Source organism: Aquila chrysaetos, assembly GCF_900496995.4.
Source record: "Aquila chrysaetos chrysaetos chromosome W unlocalized genomic scaffold, bAquChr1.4 W_unloc_5, whole genome shotgun sequence".
Classification (NCBI taxonomy): Eukaryota; Metazoa; Chordata; class Aves; order Accipitriformes; family Accipitridae; genus Aquila; species Aquila chrysaetos.
The window spans coordinates 558,443-580,373 of record NW_024470325.1 but is presented as its reverse complement, the minus strand read 5'-3'; the positions used below and the strand labels follow the sequence as shown (position 1 = coordinate 580,373).

Genomic DNA, 21,931 nt, shown 5'->3' with positions numbered 1-21,931 from the left:
CTGCTCCCTGGGCAGAGCCTGTATCCCTCCATTGCAGCACCACAGCTCAGCAAGCTGTCCCACCACGTCTCATTTAATCCAAAAACGTCACAGTTCTGTGACAAGCCATGGGTCCCCAGCTCCTCCTGGCCATGCACATTTGGGTCACAGTACATCAGCTGTGGCAGCATAATGGAGCACAGACTTCTCTGAAGGAAACCTGAATACGCATCCTGACCAGAAGACTATTGAACATACAGTTCTTAGGGCTGCGCTGTGCTTCACGTATAGCACGGCCATCAAAGATCTTCTGTGCTGCAGAAATCCCTTGGCCACAGGACAACCTCAGCAGCATGTTGTCACACAAGAGCCTGCAAGCAGGTCCCACTCTGTACTGGACATTACGTCTCCTGCGTGGCCTTGCCTGTATCTAACCGTGCAGCAAGATGTTCTTATGAAAACATCATTTCTGTTTGACTGTTGAGATGATGAGTAGAGTTGGGTTTTTGGTAAGAAAATCCTACAGTAGCTTGAATGACCGAAACAGGAGACTGTCTTCTATGGGTGGGGTCTGCATGCTTTGCTGCATTCACGTAGAAGGCCCGTTCAATGCTACACCACCTGGGGTTCCCACCATCTAAAGGGACATGAAATTGCCTCTGTGATACTTGCCTTCTCAACCTAGACCCAATGAACACCATTTTAAAAAATGCCTGAGAGTCTAAGTGCCTTTCTGACTGGGATCACAAGAGAGCAGCACCTCCTGGGGAAAAACACTCTCTCAGCACCCTTGGATGCAGCCCCTGTGGTTCCCATGGACTGGTAAGGGTGTAGTTTGCTTGAGTAACCCCGCACTTGATCCCCATCCACTGCCGGTTGTTCTCCTCCAGAGTCCTGCCTCACAGCACAGAGGCCTGGGAGACCTGGCTGGTATTAAGCAAGGCTGTGACATAGAGTACCTCATATCTACGTCTACTGTTATGAAATTCAGCAGTGCTCCTGCATTGTCTCTTTTTTCCTCTTTAACTCTTCCTGAAGTACCCAAACGTCATTTTGGTGCCCTTGAATTCTTCTTTGAGTTTCCATTGAGTTTTCAAAAGGGCCATTGCTGTGCTTGGAGGATGCTGTCCTTGAAGACAAGATGTATCCAAGCACACTGTGAAATTCTTGGTCTTTTCGTTGATTGGATCATCAAGAGAGTGAGTGAAGATCGCTGTGTGGACATGCTTCGTGTTCATGCAACGCCTGCAGCTTTAGGGTAGACAAGGGACAGACCTTGCCTCTCTGATGGCATCTGATGACTGATGCCTCTGACTCATCGTATCACTCAAAGGCCCACAGGAACCAAATCATTCACTCTGTGATGCCACCTGGGGGCACCTGTGACTCACCCACCCTGAATGGGAATTGCTTTTCTGGAGGTCCTGTGAGGTCCAGGCCGGCCTTGGCCTCTCATGTATTTCTCTGGGCCTGGATTGGAACATTAAATAGAGCACCTACCCTGAATTCTGTTAGGCAATGTGGGGACAAATATGGGACAAATGCCATTGTATTCAGAGGAGGTATACTAAATGCAGCCAATGGAAAAAAGAGAGACCTAGCTGTCCCTATGGTACTTGACGGCAATCGTTCATATGAATACCTGCATAAACTGCCATGAAGACAATGAGAAGGAAAAGGTTTCTTTTGGCCTTTAGCGAGGCATCAGCTGTCATTTCACTTAGCCAAAGGAATTTCTCACCCCAGTTTATAAATGATGTCTGAGATGCTCCCTAGTCTCTATGAACTTCTAAGTTGGATCGTGCAGTTACCTACATAAATCTTGGACCACCTCTGGCAACTCAAATGTCACCAGGTATTTGTGTCTGAACACCTGACTCCTGCCTTCCATCTCCATTAATTCAGATGGGAGCTGAGACAAGGAGCCTCCCATGCAGGTGCGTATTTGGTGCCTACCTGAAGAGAGTCAAGAGGACTCCCACCTCCTGTGGCTTTGTGGTGTGCATGGGAGGGAGCTGAGCCTCCTTCAAATGCCATGAATAGAAATGCAGGATGAGATGCCTCCACTGAGTGAGGGGGGATCCCTTCCCTCAGCAGGTGTAAAGGAGATCCCTACCTGTCACTCTCTGGGTATCCCGTCTAACAGTAAGAGCAAAAAAAATTGGCATGTAGCTATAACTTTGTCTCTTAGAGGAGAATGACACTTCTGGAAAGAAATGTCTCTTTGCAGCTGAGGGAGGGAACATCAGCGATTGCTTCAGCCCGTTTCCCAGCAGGTTCCCCTGGAGCCCCAGGGACACCTGGAGGGAGCCCAGAGGGGGCAGAGAAAGTGCTGCCTTGGGCTGGTCCTCTGCTGCTGAGCTGGGCTGGGCTCCTGGGACAGAGGGAGCTCCTGGCAAGCGGGCAGCGCTGCAGAGAGACAGCTCTGCCCAGGAGCAGCTCCTCTGCAAAGTGCAGCAGGGGTGAGGGCACTGCCTGCAGGCACCGAGGGGAGAGGAGGGAAGGGAGAGGGAGGTTAAAGGCAGTCTGGGCTGTGTGGAGAGAGGAGAGCTGTCCTGGAGAAAAATCTTCACAACCCTTAACAGGGTAAGTCTCTGGCTGCAGGGCAATGCAGCTGTGGTTCCTGGAATGACCTCCTAAAGCTGGCACATCCCACAGCCTGTGGGATCTGTCAGGAGGACTCTCAGAGTTTCTCCAGTGTAGAGAAAAAGGACGTGCTTTGGAGCACAGCTTCCCTGCTGCACCCTCAGAGGGACAGGGCATGTCAGCTGCCTTCACCTGGGGATGGCTGCGGAGTGTGAAGGTGGGTGTGCAGGCAGGGGTGCCCAGGGCTGTCCTTCTGAGCAGGGTCCCTGCACCCCAGGGGGCCGTGTTTTCTGTTTCCTACTCCTGGGAAATTTGGGGGGGAGAAATGGAAAAGGAGCTGTCATGCTTGAACAAGTCCCTGAGACTCCTGAGCTGTAACTTGGAGTGATCAGTAAGTCTGATAGGAGCCTCCTGAGGTAGAGCACAGGGACTGAGAACAACTGCCTGGCTGTGCTGGTGTCTGGGAGGTGGCATGCACAGCTGGGGAAGGGTAACTCTTTCCTGAGACTGCAGCTGCCTCTCCCCTTGCCTCTCTGAGCCAATCTATCTCTGCTTTTTCCTTGTTTCCCCACTTGTCTGTGTTATTGCTATTGTTATCTTGTTGCTGCTGTCCAGGCTCTCTGGGGATGGAGTTTCAGCTGCAGAGTCACACACTGATCTTGTGGGTCCTCCCATGCAGCTGTGTCCATGGGAAGAAGGTTACAGTGTCCAAGCTCTCCTCCAAGCTGTGGGGCTGTGGGCAATGCATGCCTGTGTCATTCCCTGGCAAATGAGCTGACTCTCCCTTCCTGAGACAACCTTCATCAGGACACTTGGCTACCTCCTTGAGGTGTCCTCCAGGAATCAGGTCTGTCCCATAGAATCTTGGTGTTTACCTGAATGCCCCATGGAGAAGCACAGAGATGCCATGACTGAGGAAATGCTGTTGGGTTTTGTGAAATGAACCATGTGTGTCCTGGGAAGAGGTGTGGTGGTGGAGACCTTGAGAAACGGGAGACACTTGGTTTTGGACAGTGGGTCTCTCTGCTTTCACTAGTGCCTGGAGTCTTTTCAGGTTAACATGGGGGTGTGATTACCCTCCATCTCTGAAAGGTGCAAGCTCAGGGTAGCTGGGAACATGACAGAGTGACAGACCAGCTCCCCCCCTCTCTGCATGAAGCCACAGGCAATCCTCTTGCCTCACAGGACACACTTTGTTTTCTCTGAGTGAAGCAGAAATGGTAAGGGTTTCTGAAATCCAAGATAATCACCAGATGAGATTAGGGAGAGCTCTAAAAACCCCTCTGTCTCTCAAAAACTGTTTTGATTATGGTTTCTTAGCAATGGGAGTGCAGGTGCTGACAAACACTTTTACGTTAGGAGCAGTTTCATCTGACAATTAAAAAAACAGGACTGCCCCCCTGACTGGCACCATTGCAAGAAACCCACTGCTACAGAGGAGCCCCTACTACTCCTTGGTAGCCAATGGGCAGAGGTCCTGCTCCTCACGGCAACATTCAGACAGCAACAACCATAGCTCCAACCACAGAGCTGAATGGAGGTCCTCGCTGAAATGGATAAAATGCGGTGACATGTATTACGAGAAATGGCTTTGATTTTAATCAGAGAATAATGTCTAACTTGTCACTGCCCTTGTCCTCCTTGTTTCAGTGCGCCACACCCAGAGGCAGCAGATGTCCAACAGCAGCTCCATCACCCAGTTCCTCCTCCTGGTGTTTGCAGACAGACCGGGAGCTGCAGCTCTTGCACTTTTGGCTCTTCCTGGGCATCTACCCTGGCTGCTCTCCTGGGAAACGGCCTAGTCCTTACCACCGTAGCCTGTGACCACCACCTCCACACACCCATGTACTTCTTCCTCCTCAACCTCTCCCTCCTCGACTTGGGCTCCATCTCCACCACTGTCCCTAAAGCTATGACCAATTCCCTCTGGGACACCAGGGCTATTTCCTACTTGGGATGTGCTGCACAGGTCTTTCTGTTTGTATTTTTGATGTCAACAGAGTGTTTTCTTCTCACTGTCATGGCCTACGACCGCTACGTTGCCATCTGCAAACCCCTGCACTACGGGACCCTCCTGGGCAGCAGAGCTTGTGTCCACCTGGCAGCAGCTGCCTGGGGCAGTGGGTTTCTCCATGCTGTGCTGCACACAGCCAATACATTTTCACTACCCCTCTGCCAAGGCAATGCTGTGGACCAGTTCTTCTGTGAAATCCCCCAGATCCTCAAGCTCTCCTGCTCAGATGCCTACCTCAGGGAATTTGGGGTACTTGTGGTTAGTGCCTGTTTTACATTTGGGTGTTTTGTTTTCATTGTGCTGTCCTACGGGCAGATCTTCAGGGCTGTGCTGAGGATCCCCTCTGAGCAGGGACGGCACAAAGCCTTTTCCACGTGCCTCCCTCACCTGGCTGTGGTCTCCTTGTTTGTAAGCACTGGCATGATTGCGTACCTGAAGCCCCCCTCCATCTCGTCCCCATCCCTGGACCTGGTGGTGGCAGTTCTGTACTCAGTGGTGCCTCCAGCCGTGAACCCCCTCATCTACAGCATGAGGAACCAGGAGATCAAGGATGCCCTGAGAAAACTAATCACTGGATGCTTTTCAGAAGCAATAAAGTTCCTTTTGTCTTTTGCATAGTACTCATATCTCATTACAGGCCCAGCCTGTCTTCTGGTGTTTTTTTAGGCTGATTTTGGGGTTTGAGTGAGATTTTTGTTTGCTGGGGTTTTTTGTTTTACTCACCTGAATGCTTTCCACAAAGACATGTCTTTATGCCCTGGGATTGTAATTCACAGTCTATCCAGCTTTTGTGTGCCCTGGAAGCTCTGCAAATGAGGAGCTGTACTGTCTGTGTATTTAACAAAATAAAGGGCCCTGCAGTGACTTGTTCTTCTGAGATTCTTCCTCCAAGACCTTCTCTGCAGCTGCAGGGCAGTGCCTGTGTGCAGAGGGGAAGAAGAAAAGAGTCCAGGCACAGCGGCACTGCCAGGGAGCACCAGCGCTTGGTCTTTCCCGAGCTGCTCTCTTCCCACTTCCATGCTTTCCTTCTGAACCCTCTGGTTGGTGGAAGGCCTGAGTGCTCTTCAAGCTTGGTTGCAGTCCTGCTGTGTGGCAGGCCTGTGACCGCAGGCAAGGACAGGCAATGGGCACTTGTGTGCCAGAGCTGGCCTCCATAGCAGCATTTCCATCATACAAGGGGATCTCCTCAGGCCTTGTGCCACAGATGCCCCCCAGACCTGGGGCTCAGCCCTCTCCACCCGCGAGGAGCTGCTGTGCCCTTCAGAGGGTCTGGGGCTGTGGGGTGAGTGCCCAGAGCTCTGCCGCACCCTGTGGTGGGCACTGCTGTGGGGCCATGCCAGACTGGGCTGTGCTGGGGAGAGGGCAGGGGAGGTGGAGGGAGGTCAAGGGAGGTGGGGAGAGTTAGGGGGAGCTGCGCTGTGCTGGAAAGTGCCCAGGAGAGAACAATATCAGTGTGGAGTTTGCAGTGTGAGACCATGCAGGCGAGGACTCACACCGGGGGGTTGTGGTGCAGGGACAGGGCTTGTGGCAAGCATGGGAGACATGGAGGTGCAGAGGAGAGGAGGATGGTCTGTCCCCTTGGCGGTGTGGACAGATGGGGAGGGTGGCTCAGGGCCTTTCTCATCCCCAGTGTCTCTTTTGCTGCCATTTGCAGCACTTGCTCGACACCCCAGTTTTAAGAGTGTGTCTTGCTGTGAGGCCATCTCCATCTTCCTGCTGAGCCAAGGGCTGCTTTTGGGGACAGACAGCCCTGCCCAGCCTCTCTCCTTCCTCAGACCCTGGCAGACCCTGGAGCAGAGCTGTCTGCAAAGCCTCACGTGGGACATGGTTGCAGCATGGCAGGGGTCGGGTGCTAGGGGGAAATTGCAAAAGTAGGAGGTTTGTGGGGGAACTGTGATCTGAAGGCTGCCATTGGGATCACAAATGGGGGAACCTTCCCCATCCCTGACTGCACACCCTTTCCTGTGCTGTGTCTGCAGAGTGGGACCGTGTATGGGCAGTGGGGCTGGGCCAGCACAAGGACAGGCGCCATGAAGCAGCTGCCAGGAGGTGTCAGCAAGGACAGGTACAAAGCAGGAATTTCTATATATTGCATTTGTTGTGGAGGCATGAGCGTAGGAAAAGAAAAATTCACTTGGAGATGTTGGTGGCAAAGGAATTCAAAAGCAAACAGAAGAGCTTTGGCCACTTCTGAGAGACCAAGGCTGAACAAGGAAAATGCAAGGCTCCTGCTGAATGGGGAAGGGGATTTAATAACAGCAGACACAGCTGGGGCTGAAGGAATGAATGCCTGCTGTGCCTGACTCTTTACTGAAATGGCTCTCCAGGCCCCTGTGCTCAGGGAAAGGCTTCAAGGAAGAGGAGAGCATACACTGGCATGAAACTCAGGGAAATCCCGCAAGGACAGATGCCAGTTTCTGTCCCTGCAGGAGACATAGCCCTGTCAGGGGCTCAATTTGGGGGGCTGCCTGGCTGGAAGGAGGCGTTTTGGAAAGGTCTAGGTGGACAGCGAGAATGGACAGGAATGCAGCCTGTGTGCCCTGGCAGCAAGGGAGGACAGGATCATCCCTGGGCTGTACGAACAGGAGCACAGCCAGGTGATTGAGGGAAGGGATTATACCGAACACTGTGTCCAGATTTCAGATCCCTAATATAGGAAAGAAGTTGGCAAGCTGGAGCAACTTTAGCAAAGGGCCCCCATAATGGTCAGAGTCTGAGCACTTTACCTGTGAGGAGAGGCTGAGGGAGCTGGGCTTGTCCAGCCTGGAAGAAAGGAAGATCTTGGGCTAAACATGTAGCAGCATTGGCAGTGTTCCCAGGAAGACTGAGTCAGGCTCAGTGTCCATGGTACAAGACACAAGGACAAGAGGCAAATGGGGTGAAACAAAGGGGGTTGGTGTACATATAGTGAAATACATTTCCAACATGAGGATAGCCACATGCTGGAAGCTGTTTCCCAGGGACTTTGTGCCAGCTCTATCCCAGAAAGTGACCTAAGGCATCTTTGGATAAAGCCCTGAGTAATCTGGTCTAGCCCTGCTTTGAGCAGCAGGTTTTTCACAGAAACCTCCTGAGGTCCCTTCCATCCTGAATGATGCTGTCTTTCCTTCCCATTCATGTTTTCAAATGAGGGAAAGCTCTCAGCTTCTCCCTGACACAGAAGTAATTCACATCAGGTGCAGGGCTGATTTTTATGTGCCCCCATACATACAGCCCTGACCATATCAAGAATCCTTCAGTAGGTGTTTGTGTGATTTCCCCAGGACTCTCAGTATCTATTAAAAAAAAAAAAAAAAAAAAGAGAACGAAAAAACAAGTCAGTCATCTTCCAAAATATAAATATATGCAACACAGCATTCTCATCTATGGTAGCAGACTTGAAGTGGTGGAAGGGGTAGCAGGGCATCCTGCTGAAGTGAAATAGTTGAGTTTTGATTTTGAGGTGGCAGAAGGAGGACATGTTATTTCAGGGCTGGCATACAGAAGAGAAATAGAAGATTCAAGCAAGTGTGGGGCTGTGATAGTTTGGGTGCGAGAAGAGCATGATGAGGGTATTGGAAGAAGGCAGGCAGGTTGTGAGGAACTCACAGGCCTTGACCAATCCTTGCTTGACCACAGCTTTGTGTTTGAAGCAACAGCCAGTAAGGACAGAAGGGCATCAGTTGGCTTCGGAGATCCCAGGGTCCGAGTGCGATGGGGAAATGGGGACGTAGCTAAAGTCTGCCGGGAAACCAGCACAGGCGTAGGACAGTGTAGGACAGCCTGCAATGGGAATGACTGAGGGCATTGCAGCAGGTGAGACCACCACCAGCCAACACAACTGAGATCCTTATCCTCTCCACCCTGGCTGCTGTCTCTTCCACTGAGGCCCATGAGAAGACACCAGGTCCTTACAGCCCCAGGGCATTGTTGCCTCCTCACCCACCCTCTGTGGATCCTGTCCTGCACTCAGCATTGCACACCCCCACATCTCACTGCTCCTTGGAAGAGATGCAAGCATCCCACAAGATAACGGGTCCCCTTTCCCAGAGGATGGATGTCAGGGCTTTACTGTCAACTGAAGTTGGTAAGTGCCAACTCCTTTGTCCCACAGCCCAGGGCCAGCAGGTACCAGTGTGGTCATTGGGATTTGTCTGGGAATGGGGTTTCTTTGCAGGTGCTCCTGAGATGAGGGGCAGGAGGTGCTCAGGTCCATGGACCCTGTGCCTTTCCCTGTGCCCATCTGGGTGGGCGAGAATAGCTCCTTTCCCAGGGCTCCAGTGTTCCGGGCAGCCTGTGCCTGGCTGGATTGATAGGACACCCTGTCCTGGGGGTACCCCTTTGGCATCCCCTGATCCCCAGCACCGTACCCTCTGGAGCTGGTGGTGGCCTAGCTGGTGATGGCAGCACCCAGAGATGCCCAGGGCACTGCCGAGCTCTAGGGTACCTTGGAGGGTTTGTGTGCTGCTCACTGCCCCCCTGGTCCGGGGGACTCCTGACTCCATGAAAGCGGTTTGGACCCCACAGAGAGAAGGGGACCGGGGCATCGACAGTAGAGAGACATCCTTCCTGGGGAGCTTGGCCCAGGGCATGGACTGGGCTGACACCAGGGCTGAGGAGGGGACGTGGGTTGGGGGATCCTCAGAATCATCTCAGTGCTCCCTGGGAACCCAGAAAGCCCTGGGGGTGGGGATGGGTTTGGATGGTGCTGGGGCAGGTGCAGGCTGGTGCTGGAAGCTGCAGACCTGGGTACAATGAGCTGTGGAGGGGTGCTGGGCTGGGGAGTAGCGGGTGTCCAGTGCAGCGCTGGGCAGTGTGTGGGTGGGTGTGGGGATGGGGGGCAGGTGGCTGTTGGGGTGGGAAGAGCTGCCTTGTGCAGTGGGATGGCAAGTGACCCAGCTGGGCTGGAACTGGGCACCCACAGCCTTGCGCAGCCCATGGGGATAGAAGGGACCCCTGCACTGCACTGGGGGCAGACTTGGAGGGGAGAGGGCTCCTACACCAGTACCTGTGATTCGGCCCAGGTAGGCGGTTCCCCCAGACCTGCAGTGCTGGGGTTTGGCACTCTCCTGACCCATCCCATGCTGGTGTTTGGAAGGGGGCTGGTGAGGTGAGGCTGGGCGGATGGCGGCAGGCGCTGTGCTGGGAGAGGTGGAGGTGAAACACAATGGCCAAGTGGGGGGGACCGTGTGTGATGACAACTGGAGCATGAACGATGCAAGCAGTGGTTGTAAGCGAGCTGGGCTGTGGGTCTGCTGTTGGAGCTCCTCAATATGGACACTTTGGGCCAGGGTCTGGCCCCATTTGGATGGATGATGTTGGCTGTAAAGGCACCGAGTCTGCCCTGTCTGACTGCAAACACAGAGGATGGGGTGAACATAACTGTGACCACAGTGAGGATGCTGGAGTGACGTGTTCAGGTAAGGGGACAGCCTGTTGCCTGCCTTTGGGTCTGGGGTGGGGGAAGGGACCTTGGCTGTGTTCTCATGGAGCAACAAGTGGACACCAGAGCAGGGCCCAGTGATACTGGTCTAACTGCCAGGCTGGGACTGTCATTGCTGATGTCCGCAGTCCTTGGGGAAGGCCCAGAGGGATCCTACCCCAGGGTGGTTTGTCCTTGCCAGAGTGTCTCTGTCTGCCTCAGTCAGTGTCTTGGGCTGCAGATCAACCCTCCATCCCTTCCCTGGCACGTTCATTGGGCTTCATCGATCTCCACCCGTTCTGCCAGTTTGCAGCCAACAATGCTGAGGGTCCCTGTGCTGGAAACACCCGGGGACACTTGCTCGGCACTCCACGCTTTGGAGGAACGGCATGAGATGGCTGATCCTCCTGGGTCATTCCCTTCACAGGCATGAGTACCTCACCTGAATCAAATGGGCTTTTCCAGAGAGGATGAGTGCTGGGCCCTGGGGAATGGAGCAGGGTGGCCACAAAGCCCTTCACTGCCTGTGGCCAGGGCTCGGCTGTGGGGACCAGCATTTGTGAGGGTTAGGGGGCTGGCAGCTGCTTGGCTCTGGCTGGCTCCCTCCTGTATCACCACGTGACAGGCTGGCACTGGGAAATCCCTGGGGCTGTGAGAGCCCCACGAGGACATGACCCCGTGCAGGCAGCGCTGACCTACTGCTCAATCTCTCCTGCCTGCCCACGGCTCACCACGCTGCCCGACGACACGGGGGGCTTTGGCAGCAGTTACTGATCCTCGTCTTTGCCTGCTGTCCTCTGAGAGCTGGCAGGGGCCCAGTGGGAGTCTCCGCCCCTCTGTCCGGGCATCCATCTGGGTTGTGGACACCTCCAGCGCACAGCACTGTGTCCCTGGCCTGAGAACAACCCTCCCCCCGAGCAGACATCAGAGGGACCTGCACAGGCACCAGGCATGATAGCAGCTGCACTCCGTTTCTGTGCTCTGTGACATCTTCTCCCTAAGATGAACTTCCAACACCCAGACACCCCTGGGATCAGGGGCTCTTCTGTTTGCCATCCAGGGGTGATGGTCCTGCCTGGCCCAAAGCTCTGCAGGGGCTGAGCAGGCTGCAGCAGTCATTATCATCTGGGGCCAGTTCTTTCTTGATCCAAACTGCCACACTACTGCAGTGCTGGGGAGACCACACCAAGGCAACCACAGGGAACCTTGTGTGGGAGCAGTTTGTCTGAGCAGTACCTGTGGCTGTGAGTCTGCGACAGACACATACCCTCGGTGCTCTGATGGTGTAGAGATGGGGTGCGTGGGGGTCTGGATGTCCTGTGTCACCAACACTCCCCCAACAACTTCCTCTGGGATTGTGTGATGCGCAGTTTGGTCATGGCTTGCTTGGAGATGATGCGGGACGTGGGCATTTAACTGCCAGAGGGCTCTGGGAACTCCCAGCTGTTATGTTTTTTTTCCAGGATTTGTCCGGCTGGTGGAAGGGAAGAGCTGCTGCTCAGGACGTGTGGAGATCCATGACCGGGGGCCAGTGGAAAACTGTCTGTGACTCACATTTTAGGTCCCAACGCTGCTGATGTGGTCTGCAGGGAGTTGCAGTGCGGCGTGGCCCTGCCTTGTTGCTGGGCCAGCTCACTTTGGAGAAGGGCAAGTCCCATCTGGGATGGAGAGCTGCAGTGTGTGGGGAATGAATCCCGCCCTCAGTGTCCGGCCGCAGAGGGTCCTCCAGGGACCAGCCCTGCACCCACGCAAACAGCGCTGTTGTCACCTGCACACGTAAGGACTCAGGGAGGGGTGCTGACACACCGGGGCTGTGCCAGGGGTTGGGGAATAGAAGCAAGGACGGGTGCTGGGGCCAGGTGTGAGGACAGGAGGGATGATGGCATTGTCCTGCAGCATGAAAATAGTGCAGAAGGAGAAGAAAGGGCATGCTGTCCCTCTGGCCTCTCCTGCCAAGCTACTGAAGGGTACATGAGCACCAATCCACCCTCTCCTCCTCCTCTGTCCCCACAATACACAGGATTCAGGCTGGTGAATGGCAGCACAGCGTGTGCAGGGAGGGTAGAGGTCCAGGTGTCGGGGACCTGGGGGACCCTCTGTGCCTCCCGCTGGGATCTCTTGGATGCCCACATTCTCTGTCATCAACTCAACTGTGGGTTTGCTGAGTCCATTCCTGGAGGAGAGCATTTTGGGAGAGGGGACTGGCCCTGTCGGGAGAGACTCATTCCACTGTGACGGGACAGAAGCCCACCTGGGACAGTGCCCAGTGATCACCCTGGGGGCCTCACCATGCTCCCACGGGAACAACGCTGCTGTCGTTTGCTCAGGTGAGTGCTGGAAAAAATGCTGCATTAACTCCATTTGCCCTTTGTGTGTGACGTGGCCACCCAAAGCAGGGATCCCATGGCAGTGCAAAGCTGAATTTCTCCCTGGAGAAACCCTGGCTTCCCCAGGAGCCATCTGGAGGGCTTTGCCTGCTCAGAGTGACCGCTCTACTTTGGGAGAGCTGAGGGCTGAATGGAGGCAGGCATCTGCCCCCCGGGCAGTGGCTTAGGCCCCAGCACCACCACCAGGCCTGAGCTCCTCTGTTCTCCTACTGTGGCACAAGCCCAGGGCAGGGCTGTGCTCCACCTCTCTGGCTGCAGACAGCTGCATCCCATCCCCAGAGAGAGCTCTGCAGAGCCTCATCCCACCACCCAGGCAGCAGGTGCCTGGGTGCCCGCCAGCAGCAGCAGACCTGGGTGTGAACTGCAGAGAGGGTTGTGCCCTCACTATTCATCAGCAAAAGGCTTAATCTTGTTGTGTTTGGTCGGAAAGATCCCCCCTCGCCTTGCTCCCCCGAAGATGCCATGCTCCCCGGTGCCACCAACGGCTGTGGCATCTCTGCTGCTCCCCAGGCTCAGCCGGCTTTGGCATTCCTGCAGCTGGTGGGGTGGAGGGACCGGTGCGACGGACGAGTGAATCTTCCAGAATGGGATGTGGGGCAGAAGTCCTGGATGACCAGTGGGGAGAGGCTTTTTGCCCCCTTGGTCCTGCATGGCCCCTGACCATCCCAAGAGCAAGAACATTCCTGCGGGATGCAGGAGCCTGGTGCCAAGTGGGGAGCAGCCTCGGTGGAGACATGGACGTCTTCTGGGCCATTGCCCGTAGGGGCCCTGCAACCCCAGGAGGGTTACCCCTGGGCTCCTGTGCCATCCTGCCTGCCACCCCACAGCAGAGGCACTGAGCCCTATCCCGGCCTCTCTTTCTAGCACGACAGGAGGGGCAATTTGGGTGGGAAGTGTCAGGGACATCCACAGACACACACACGGTGTGTTGGGGAGGAGGCTCCCCAGTACCCGCACACCCACCCTCTCAGCCAGCTCTCCTTTTCCTCCTCTGCAGCTACAGCCAGGACAGCAGCATCCCCACCCCGAGCAGGTAACTTGTCTTCCCCCTGGGGCTGGGTATCCCAGGGCAAGACTGGGACCCACAGCTGGGTGGAAGGGGCTCCTTGCTGGGGTGTGAAACTCCCAGGAGAAGGCACTGGTCTGGTGGTGAGGGGGGTAGGGAAGGTTGTAATTTACTCATCAGGGTAGAAGATTCCCCATCACTCAACCCTGGGGCCCTCCACCCCTCTGCTGCCCTTGTGTGATGGGGGTCAGGAATGGTGCTTTTTCCACCTCACCCAGGCCTGGTGCTGGCCTTTCCATATTCTTGCCCACACAGATTCCCCCCGGGGCCGCCTGAGTGGCAGCGGGAGAGTCTCAGTGCCCGTCATCATCTGCATCATCCTGGGGGGCCCTTCTCTGCCTGCTCCTGGCCCTCCTGGCTGGGCAAGCACTAAGCACCAGGGCTGGGTGCAGAGGTTGGTCTTTCCACTAGCGCTCCCAGGGGGAGATAGATACCTCCTGGAAGGGCTGCAGGGTGTGAGTGAGGGGCACAGGCAGAGCTGGGGGATGAGAACCGTGTGCTGCCAAGCCAGTCCCAATGCACCACCCCATTGAGTGCCCGGCTGTGGGGCACAGCAGCAAGGGGTGGAGAGAGCCCAGAAGGTGGGGGTAGGTAGCGATGGGGTGAGGAGAGAAATGGCAGAGTGGGGCTGGGGGAGATGTGAGCAGAAGGGAGATGGCCAAGGCTGGCAGTGCTCTGGGTAGTGCTGGGGGTGTCTCTGGGACAAGGAAGATGATGGGAGGAGTGCAGGGCAGCAGGGTCCATCTCCGTGGTGTCAGGCCCCCAGGCCGTCTCCTCTGCCCAGCCCTGCCCACCCCCTGGCTACCCTAGACCCGTGGGGCAGATAGGGGAAAGCTCCAGGTGGAGGAAACATGGGAGCTGCTCCAGGGTCAGACAAGGGGGGCATGACCCAGGGGCCAGAGGGGCATGAGCGCTGTCTCCGAAGGGATGATGGGAGGGAGACGCTGCCCCAGATAATCTCCACAGAGATGTTGCCCTCACTGGGGACGTGGCAGCTGTGCCTGGACAGTGCAGTGGGGCTGTGCCGTCGGGCCAGTCCTGGCCTGGCCCAAGAAACAGGTTTGGGGCAGCGCAGTGTGATCCCATTGCCCCTCTGCCTGTCCCTGTGCCAGCCCTGCCTCTGTCCCCAGGCTCCAGGAGTGCTCAGGAGCCCTTCCCTGAGGCCCTGTACGAGGAGATCGGTTACAGCCCAGTGTGGGAGAAGCAGGCGAGGTTTGGTCGCTCAGGTGGGTGTGGGTCCTCCCTGGAGGCACATGTGCAGGACCCTTTCCCCTGGCCCCAACCCCGGGCTGATTCCCTGAAGCCCCCCAGCCCATGGTCCTTGTGACACTGGGGCCACGTGGTCTGTGGGGAGACCATCCAGGTCCTGGGCCTGGGAGGGGACCTTTCTCCCAAACAAACAGCTTTGCCTGTCCCAGCGGGACAGCCCCTCTCTTCCTGCCCCTGCACCCCATGTGACACCTGTGGAGTGAGGGAAGGGGCTGTCCTAGGGCAGCTCTGGGAGCACCTTTGAGACAGGGTTTGCCCCAGGGAGGCAGGGTGATTTCCCAGCCCTCCTCCCCATGCAGCCCCAGCTCTGTGGGTCCCCCTTCCCCAGCAGCACTGGCCACGAGCCAGGTCAGTGGGGCTCACTTCGCATACAGCCCACTGTGCAACTCTGCAGGCTCCTATTCAGAGGAGTCCCTGACCCAGCTGCAGCCCTACCCGGGGGTCAGCGAGGAGGAGGATGGTCTGGGATCAGCACCAGGTAACAGAGGCATGAAGGAGTTGATCTCCCTGAAGACATGTGATGGACAGAGGTGTGACTCAGTGTCACCGCTGGACATGGGGCTGACACTGGGGTCTCCTGTGGTGCTGCCAACACCAGTGTCTCAGCCCTGTGTCCCTGCGCATCTTCTCTCTGCTCTGCAGGACGTATCTTCTCACTGTCACCAGCTCCCCTCTCTTTTCAGATGTTCTTGTCCCACCTGGAGGTGACCCAGCAGGTGGTTATGATGATGCCAGGGAGGTTTCTGATCCTGTGGAGGATGTCGCCCCTGGGCAGGGAGAGAGGGAAATGCCCAGGGAGCCAGAGGAGGGAGCAGAGCCCAGGGATGCACCCGGAGGTGAGAGGGAAATTTAGCACTGCTGGTTCCTGGGGTGCCATCCCTGGTGCCACCCAAGTCACTGCTGTCCTGAGACCCCAGCCTCCTGGGAAGGGGGATAATTGCCCAGGAGTTTTCCTGGGAGGCACTGGGGGTAGGAGAAGGAGCAAGGAGGAAGATGATGTACAGACCCCATGGGCCGAACTGCATTGTCCTGCCTTGCTGCTTGCAGGGGCCAGCCTGCGCTCCTGGAGAAGTGCTGGGGTCCCTGGAGCTAAAGGAGACATGTGGCCCCTGTCCCTGGGGAGCATGGGCTATGATGATGCTGAAGAGGTGTCTCTGGCACATCCCCCTGAGGACACAGCGGCTGTGACACCAGAGCTCTGTGCACAACAGTCCCAGAGCCCCAGGTCATGAGAGCCCATCCCTGCTGTGCAGCTGGGTGCAGCCAGGAGGGAGAAGAGGTCTGTGGAGCTGGGAGAGCTGTGAGCACCAGGGAACCATGTCCCTTGGCCCATGGGCAACAGAAACCGCCTGGAATTTCCTCTATTTGTATTCCCATTTTTACGCTGTGCATCATCTTTGTTCGTAATAAAAGTCTCTGGGGGCTTTGACCCGGAGCTGGTGCTTGCCTGCCCAAGTGTCAGGGCATCTTCCTGAGGCTGATCAGGAGGAGCAGAGAACAAAGTCATGGAGGTGGGGAAATGGGCATGTCTCAGGGACAGCAGGCAGGTTCCCTGAGCTGAGGCTCTGCTCAAGCCAGTGGTGATGGTGGAAGGATGGTGGAAGGAAAACTCCAGCTGGGAGTCCCACAGCCCTGCCCATGTTCGTCCAGCCAGGACAGCCTTACCTGCTGGCACAGAGTGCTTCCCATGTGGTATGGGATCTCCACCTGGAGTGGAGACACAACAATCTCAGCCCCTTAGCCCTGGAAAGCCACCAGGGCAGTGTGGCTCTGGTCCCGAAGGACACCTGGGCTGGACCAGCACCCACATCTCCCAGTGCAGCCAGAAAGGATTCCTTAGCGTGCTGCTGCTGTCTATCCCCTCCCTGAGGTCTCCTCACAGGCACACTCTGCTGCCAAGCATTGCCCCTGAGTGGGGTTGGTCTAGGATGCAGGGCAGTGACCTGGGCGCACGTCCAGCACAGCTGCTGCCTGCTTCTCCTCCAAGAGGGGACTCAGCAGATGCAGCACACACAGCCCTCCCCACCTGACAGCCAAGCCCTGGGTGGGCAGGGCAGGCGCACAGGGCCTGGAGAGGAGCAGTGCCTGAGCTCCAGCCCACACCTGCCTGAGGCTGGGCAGTCAGGGCAAAAGCACCACCCCTGGAGATGCCAGGGATTGAACCCAGGACCTCCCACATGCGAAGCAGGTGCTCTTCCACTGAGCTCCATCCCCTTGATGCCTGCCAGCAGGAGACACACTCTTCTCCCGTGATGTGTCTATGACAAGGGGAGCAGTCTGTGCCCCGTTGAGAATGACAAAGAGGAGAGAGACAGGGTCTTTGCAGAGACCCCACAAAGGAGAGATGCCAAGTGCTGTGGAGCAGGGAAGGAGGGGCGGCTCCAGACCACCCCAAAGAAGCACTGAATGGAGAGTCCTGTCCAGGGGAAGGCTGGGGGCTTGCAGTGCAAGAGGAAGGCTCATTCTAACCTGCAGCTCTGCAGCTCCAGTGCACAGGCAGTGCTCTGGCAAGAGGTGAAGGAGCAAGGAGGGCCAGGGCAGGCTGGAAGAAGGCAGGCAGTCTCTGCAAAAATCTACAGGAGCAAATCATTGCTGAAGCCCGGGGTTGAACCAGGGACCTTTAGATCTTCAGTCTAACGCTCTCCCAGCTGAGCTACTTCAGCCCTGCCCCAGCAGCCCTTGTCCCAGTTCCACCCCTGCCAGGCCACAGGCTGACACACATATGAAGAGAGCTCCTTGGGGACATTCCCAGGGAAAAGCTGTGCCCAGCACCGGGCAGAGTGGACCTGTCCTCTGCCTGCCTCCATGGCCAGGTAGACTCCAGGTGTGGGGTGGGTGCCAGCTTACAGTGGGAGTGCCAAGATATGTGTCGGGCCTCAGTTACAAAGGTGTGTGGTGAAGGCAAGCGGGCAGGCCAGGCACACGCAGCAGCCAAAGCTGGAGGTGGAAGAAGGGTGGGGTTGGTGGAAGACCTCTGTCATAGGGGAGAGAGGGCCCAGCGACGCAGAGCTTTTGCTGGTGCTGAGACAAGGGGAGTCAAAAGAATCTCAGTAGACATAATAACGGGGGATGAAAGATGATGTTTAGCGCTTACATTGCTGAAATTAGCTGAGGTAGAGACAGGCCTTGATAAAAAGAGCTGGTACCAAGAACCAGCCAATGAGGCAGAGACAGTTCCTGATGAGAAGCAGGAGCTGGCCCCAAGAGCCAGCAAAAACTGGTCTTGCAGCTTGGGTGAATACCAAGAAACCTCTGAGCCTGCGCAAGAAAAGAGGTTACTAGCGGTGACGGAGTCATCTATCTTCATCTCTGCGACAACCACCATAAAGAGGCACTGCGCAAGCGCAGTTGAGAGGAGACTATGGAAATGACCTCTCGGAACTCATTTTAATATGCAGCAGGGATAGGTCATGCATATGTATAGGCGTATTGTGATATGTAACACATGATTTTATAAATTTCAAGCAAACTGCCGAGTCAGACGCACATGACTTTGGTGGGACTACCCCCCGTGCTGCCCAGCGCTGAATGAACATACTTACTTATAATCTCACTGATTGTAGAGTCAGTTTTCCACACGTCAGCCTCCATAGCAGCATTTCCATCATACAAGGGGATCTCCTCAGGCCTTGCGCCACAGATGCCCCCCAGCCTGGGGCTCAGCCCTCTCCACCCCCAAGGAGCTGCTGTGCCCTTCAGAGGGTCTGGGGCTGTGGGGTGAGTGCCCAGAGCTCTGCCGCACCCTGTGGTGGGCACTGCTGTGGGGCCATGCCAGAGTGGGCTGTGCTGGGAAGAGGGCAGAGGAGGTGGAGGAAGGTCAAGGGAAGTGGGGAGAGTTTAGGGGGAGCAGTGCTGGGCTGGAAAGTGCCCAGGGGGAGAAAAAACATCAGTGTAGAGTTGGCAGTGTGTGACCCTGCAGCACGAGGACTCACACCAGGGTTTTGTCGTTCAGAGCCAGGGCTTGTGGAAAGCATGCAAGACATGCAGGTGTAGGGGAGAGGAGGAGTCTGGTCTGTGCCCTTGGCAGTGTGGATAGACTGCGAAGGTGACTCAGGGCCTTTGTCACCCCTAGCATCTCTGTTTGGCCATTTCCAGCACTTGCTGGTCACCCCGGTTTACAGGTGTGATTTGCTGTGAGGCCACCTCCACCTTCCCGGTGGTCCTAAGGCTGGTTTGGGAAAACAGACAGCCCTACCAGCTTCTCTCCTTCCCAGACGCTGGCAGACCCTGGAGCAGAGCTTTCTGCAAAGCTCCTACATGGGACAAGGCTGCAGCAGGGCAGGGGTCAGGTGCTGGGGAAGCTGCAAAAGTAGGAGGGTCATGGGGAACTGTGATCTGAAGGCCATCTTTAGGATCACAATGGGGGGAAGGTCCCCACCCCTGACTCTCCCCTTTCCCATGCTGTGCCTGCACAGTGGAGCCGTGCGTCCATGTATGGTCAGTGGGGCTGGGCCAGCACAGGGACAGGGCTCTGACAGGGGCCATGAAGCAGCTGCCAGGAGGTGCCATCATGGACACTTGTTCTAAGAATTGTATACCAGAGGCTAATCACTGAGAACTCATAGCTATTTTTGTCATGTAAAAAGAAAAATTAAATAGCTTTAGTTCATCATCGAGAATACAAAAGAGTTCCCTTGCAGCACTGTCCTGTTACTGCTATTATTGAATAGTTCCACTAATTCCAAAATGTCCTTGAGATCTTCTATATTTTTACTTGGCTCCAAACCTCAGGCTGCTCAGGACGCGGAAAGTACTACACTCAAATCTCTGCAAACCAAATCTCTCCCACCTTCTCTCAGTCCACATGCTCTTTTACCCAGGACACTTCTCCCCATCATGTCAGCACACTGCCTGGTCTCTTTTTAATCTGGGTGAAGTCAGGGGTGCTCCCTTGCAAAGGCCTTCCCTACAGGAGTCTTCTCTACCTGCTGATCCTGCCTGTATCACCTCACAGCTATGTACAGCTCCATCTTCCTTCTGCAGAGCTCCATGGGATGGACGGTTTTCCTGTTCCTTTCATGAGAAAAGGTGACAAACAGGAGAGACTCCTTGCCAGGAAGCCAGAGCCTTGGGTGTTGCTCAGCTGCTTCTTACTGGCACTTCACTCAGACTCTGCTTTGGTGTGTTTGGTGCTTTTCTGTGGCTACTCTTTCTGCAGAGAAGATCTTAAAAAGACAATGATTTCATAAAAGATGGTCATAAAGGCCCTGTTGTAGACAGCAACGTTTGCCATGAGCTCTGGAGAGAGCCAGGAAGCTAGTTAATAAGCACCAGGAATATGCAGGAATCTCAAGGCCTCTTCTGAAGAGCGAGCAGCTCTGAGCAGCACTGATTGATTGGCCACGTGTAGGGCTCAGAGAGAGGGTCGAGGGGTGTCAGTGAGAAAGAAAGGAGGTGGCTGATGGCTTTAGCAAATCCTGAAACCCTCTCTGAGGCCAGAAATGGAAAGCCGTGGATGTCTGTGGATGGGGAAGAGGAGGAGGTGTGTCCTGGGAAGATGTCAGGAAGGAAGACCCCTCTTCTGCAAGTCAGGGGTGAAAGAGATTTTTCTATGATACGTGCATGCGTAAAAAATGGAGAAGGCCCGCTGCTGAGGGTGGCTATCATGCCAAATGAGCTGACCTTGCTCTTTTCCTGCTTCACTTCCCTTACCTGGATGGACCTCAGGAAACATCTATGAGTGTGGAGGATGCACAGACCTCCTGGGGTGAAGTTTCATCACTGTGGGGGAAGAGGGAAGGGTATGTGAGACACGTTGTAGTGCAGGGAGAGAGCCGTGCATGTAAGAATTCAAGCGAGCCTGGGGCTAGAGGAGCACATCTTGGGGGCTAGAGGAACATAAACAAGGCTTTGAAAGAAGCCAGATGGGTTTTGGGGAACTCAGAGACATTGTCTAACCCTCAGAAAACCACAGCTTTATGTTTGACAACAGTGAGGACAGAGAGTTATCAGTAAACCTTGGGATATCATGGGGTCAGAGTGAGTTGGGGAAGCAGGGGGGAGAGTTAAAATCTGCAGAGAAATGATCACTGACATAGGACAGTATAGGACAGCCTGTGGTGGGGAAAGCCAAGGGCTTTGTTAGGGCTGGGACCCAGAACTGAGGTCCTTGTTCCCTTGGCTAGGGCTGCTGACTTGTGGGCTGAGTGGTCTCCATGTATGTCAGCACTGGCATGATTGCCTATCTGAAGCCCCCCTCCATCTCCTCCCCATCCCTGGATCTGGTGGTGGCAGTGCTGTACTCGCTGGTGCCTCCAGTTGTGAACCCTCTCATCTATAGCATGAGGAACAGGGAGCTCAAAAATGCCCTGAGGAAAGTGATTTCACGGACATTTTTCAATACCAGTAAACTTCCAGTCTTTTTCCACAAGTGACTCCCATACTAGGCCCATGCTTTGTTTTATTATCATTGTTGTTATTGGTCTTTGGGGTTTCATGTTCATAGACCAATACCTGGACTTCCCGTACTTCATGTGAAGCATGAACGTACTCTGTCTCACCTGGAGGACCATATAGAAATGTGTCTTTGTAACACCGGGTCCAAGCTGACTCCCTCATAGCATCTCTGTAATAAAAAGGGATCTTCCCTGGGCACTGCCTGATGGTAGGGCTGTTTTTCCAAATCTCATGTCAGGAACAGGCCCGAGATACTGCACCTCCAAAAGGCCTATTGATCCGTGGTTTCAAGGGCAAAAAGCTCATTGTCACCTTGTGCCCTGCTAGAGGGGTGGATTTAGGACTCACCTGTTGGTGCCTGGTGACAGTGGAGACGACAAATGGCCACTGAGGTAGAAACCCAGTCCTTTCCCACATGTGACAGGGCAGAAGACATCTTCCAGGAGGGGAATCTGTAGCTGCCTGGATATCCCAGGGGATCTCCATGGGCAGCGTGTGCCTGGGGTGTGGCCGGAGCTCCACAAAGTGAGAGATTGCCCAGGTGGAATCACCCAAAAGTGTTAATTCCAGGTATTCACAGGAAAGGAGGACTCTGCAATCACAGGGACAGGCAGCAGGAACCCAGCTGGCACAGGGGAAGGGGGCTGGAGAGATGCAAGAGCTGGCTGAGGAGCTCCAGGGCCAGGACTGTCATGCTGCCCTGGGTCGTGGGGCTGGTGGGGGCAGAGAAGGGGCAAATGCAGTCAGTGTTGGGGATCGCCTATAATATGAACACAGAAGAGCCAGAGAGTGAGTGGCCATACAGCCCAACCCTGAGGAAGGACCTTTGCTGC

The 21,931-nt window shown here is 55.4% G+C and overlaps 1 protein-coding gene and 1 non-coding gene across 2 annotated transcripts; one reads left to right on the top strand and one right to left on the bottom strand.

The window, feature by feature from the left end:
• The first annotated feature begins 4,477 nt into the window (after window positions 1-4,477).
• LOC115337590 (olfactory receptor 14C36-like) lies at window positions 4,478-21,076 on the top strand. The gene is made up of 3 exons (XM_030005965.2): window positions 4,478-5,074; window positions 18,343-18,352; window positions 20,961-21,076. Exons 1-3 carry the CDS (start codon window positions 4,478-4,480, stop codon window positions 21,074-21,076), a joined length of 723 nt encoding a protein of 240 aa, XP_029861825.2.
• On the bottom strand, window positions 17,293-17,365 carry TRNAF-GAA. Its single transcript has one exon. It is a non-coding gene; the product is annotated as a tRNA-Phe (tRNA).
• Window positions 21,077-21,931: the final 855 nt, after the last annotated feature.

Excerpts from the sequence above, each read along its gene's own strand:
- LOC115337590 (XM_030005965.2), top strand. The coding sequence starts at position 4,478 with ATGACCAATTCCCTCTGGGACACCAGGGCTATTTCCTACTTGGGATGT.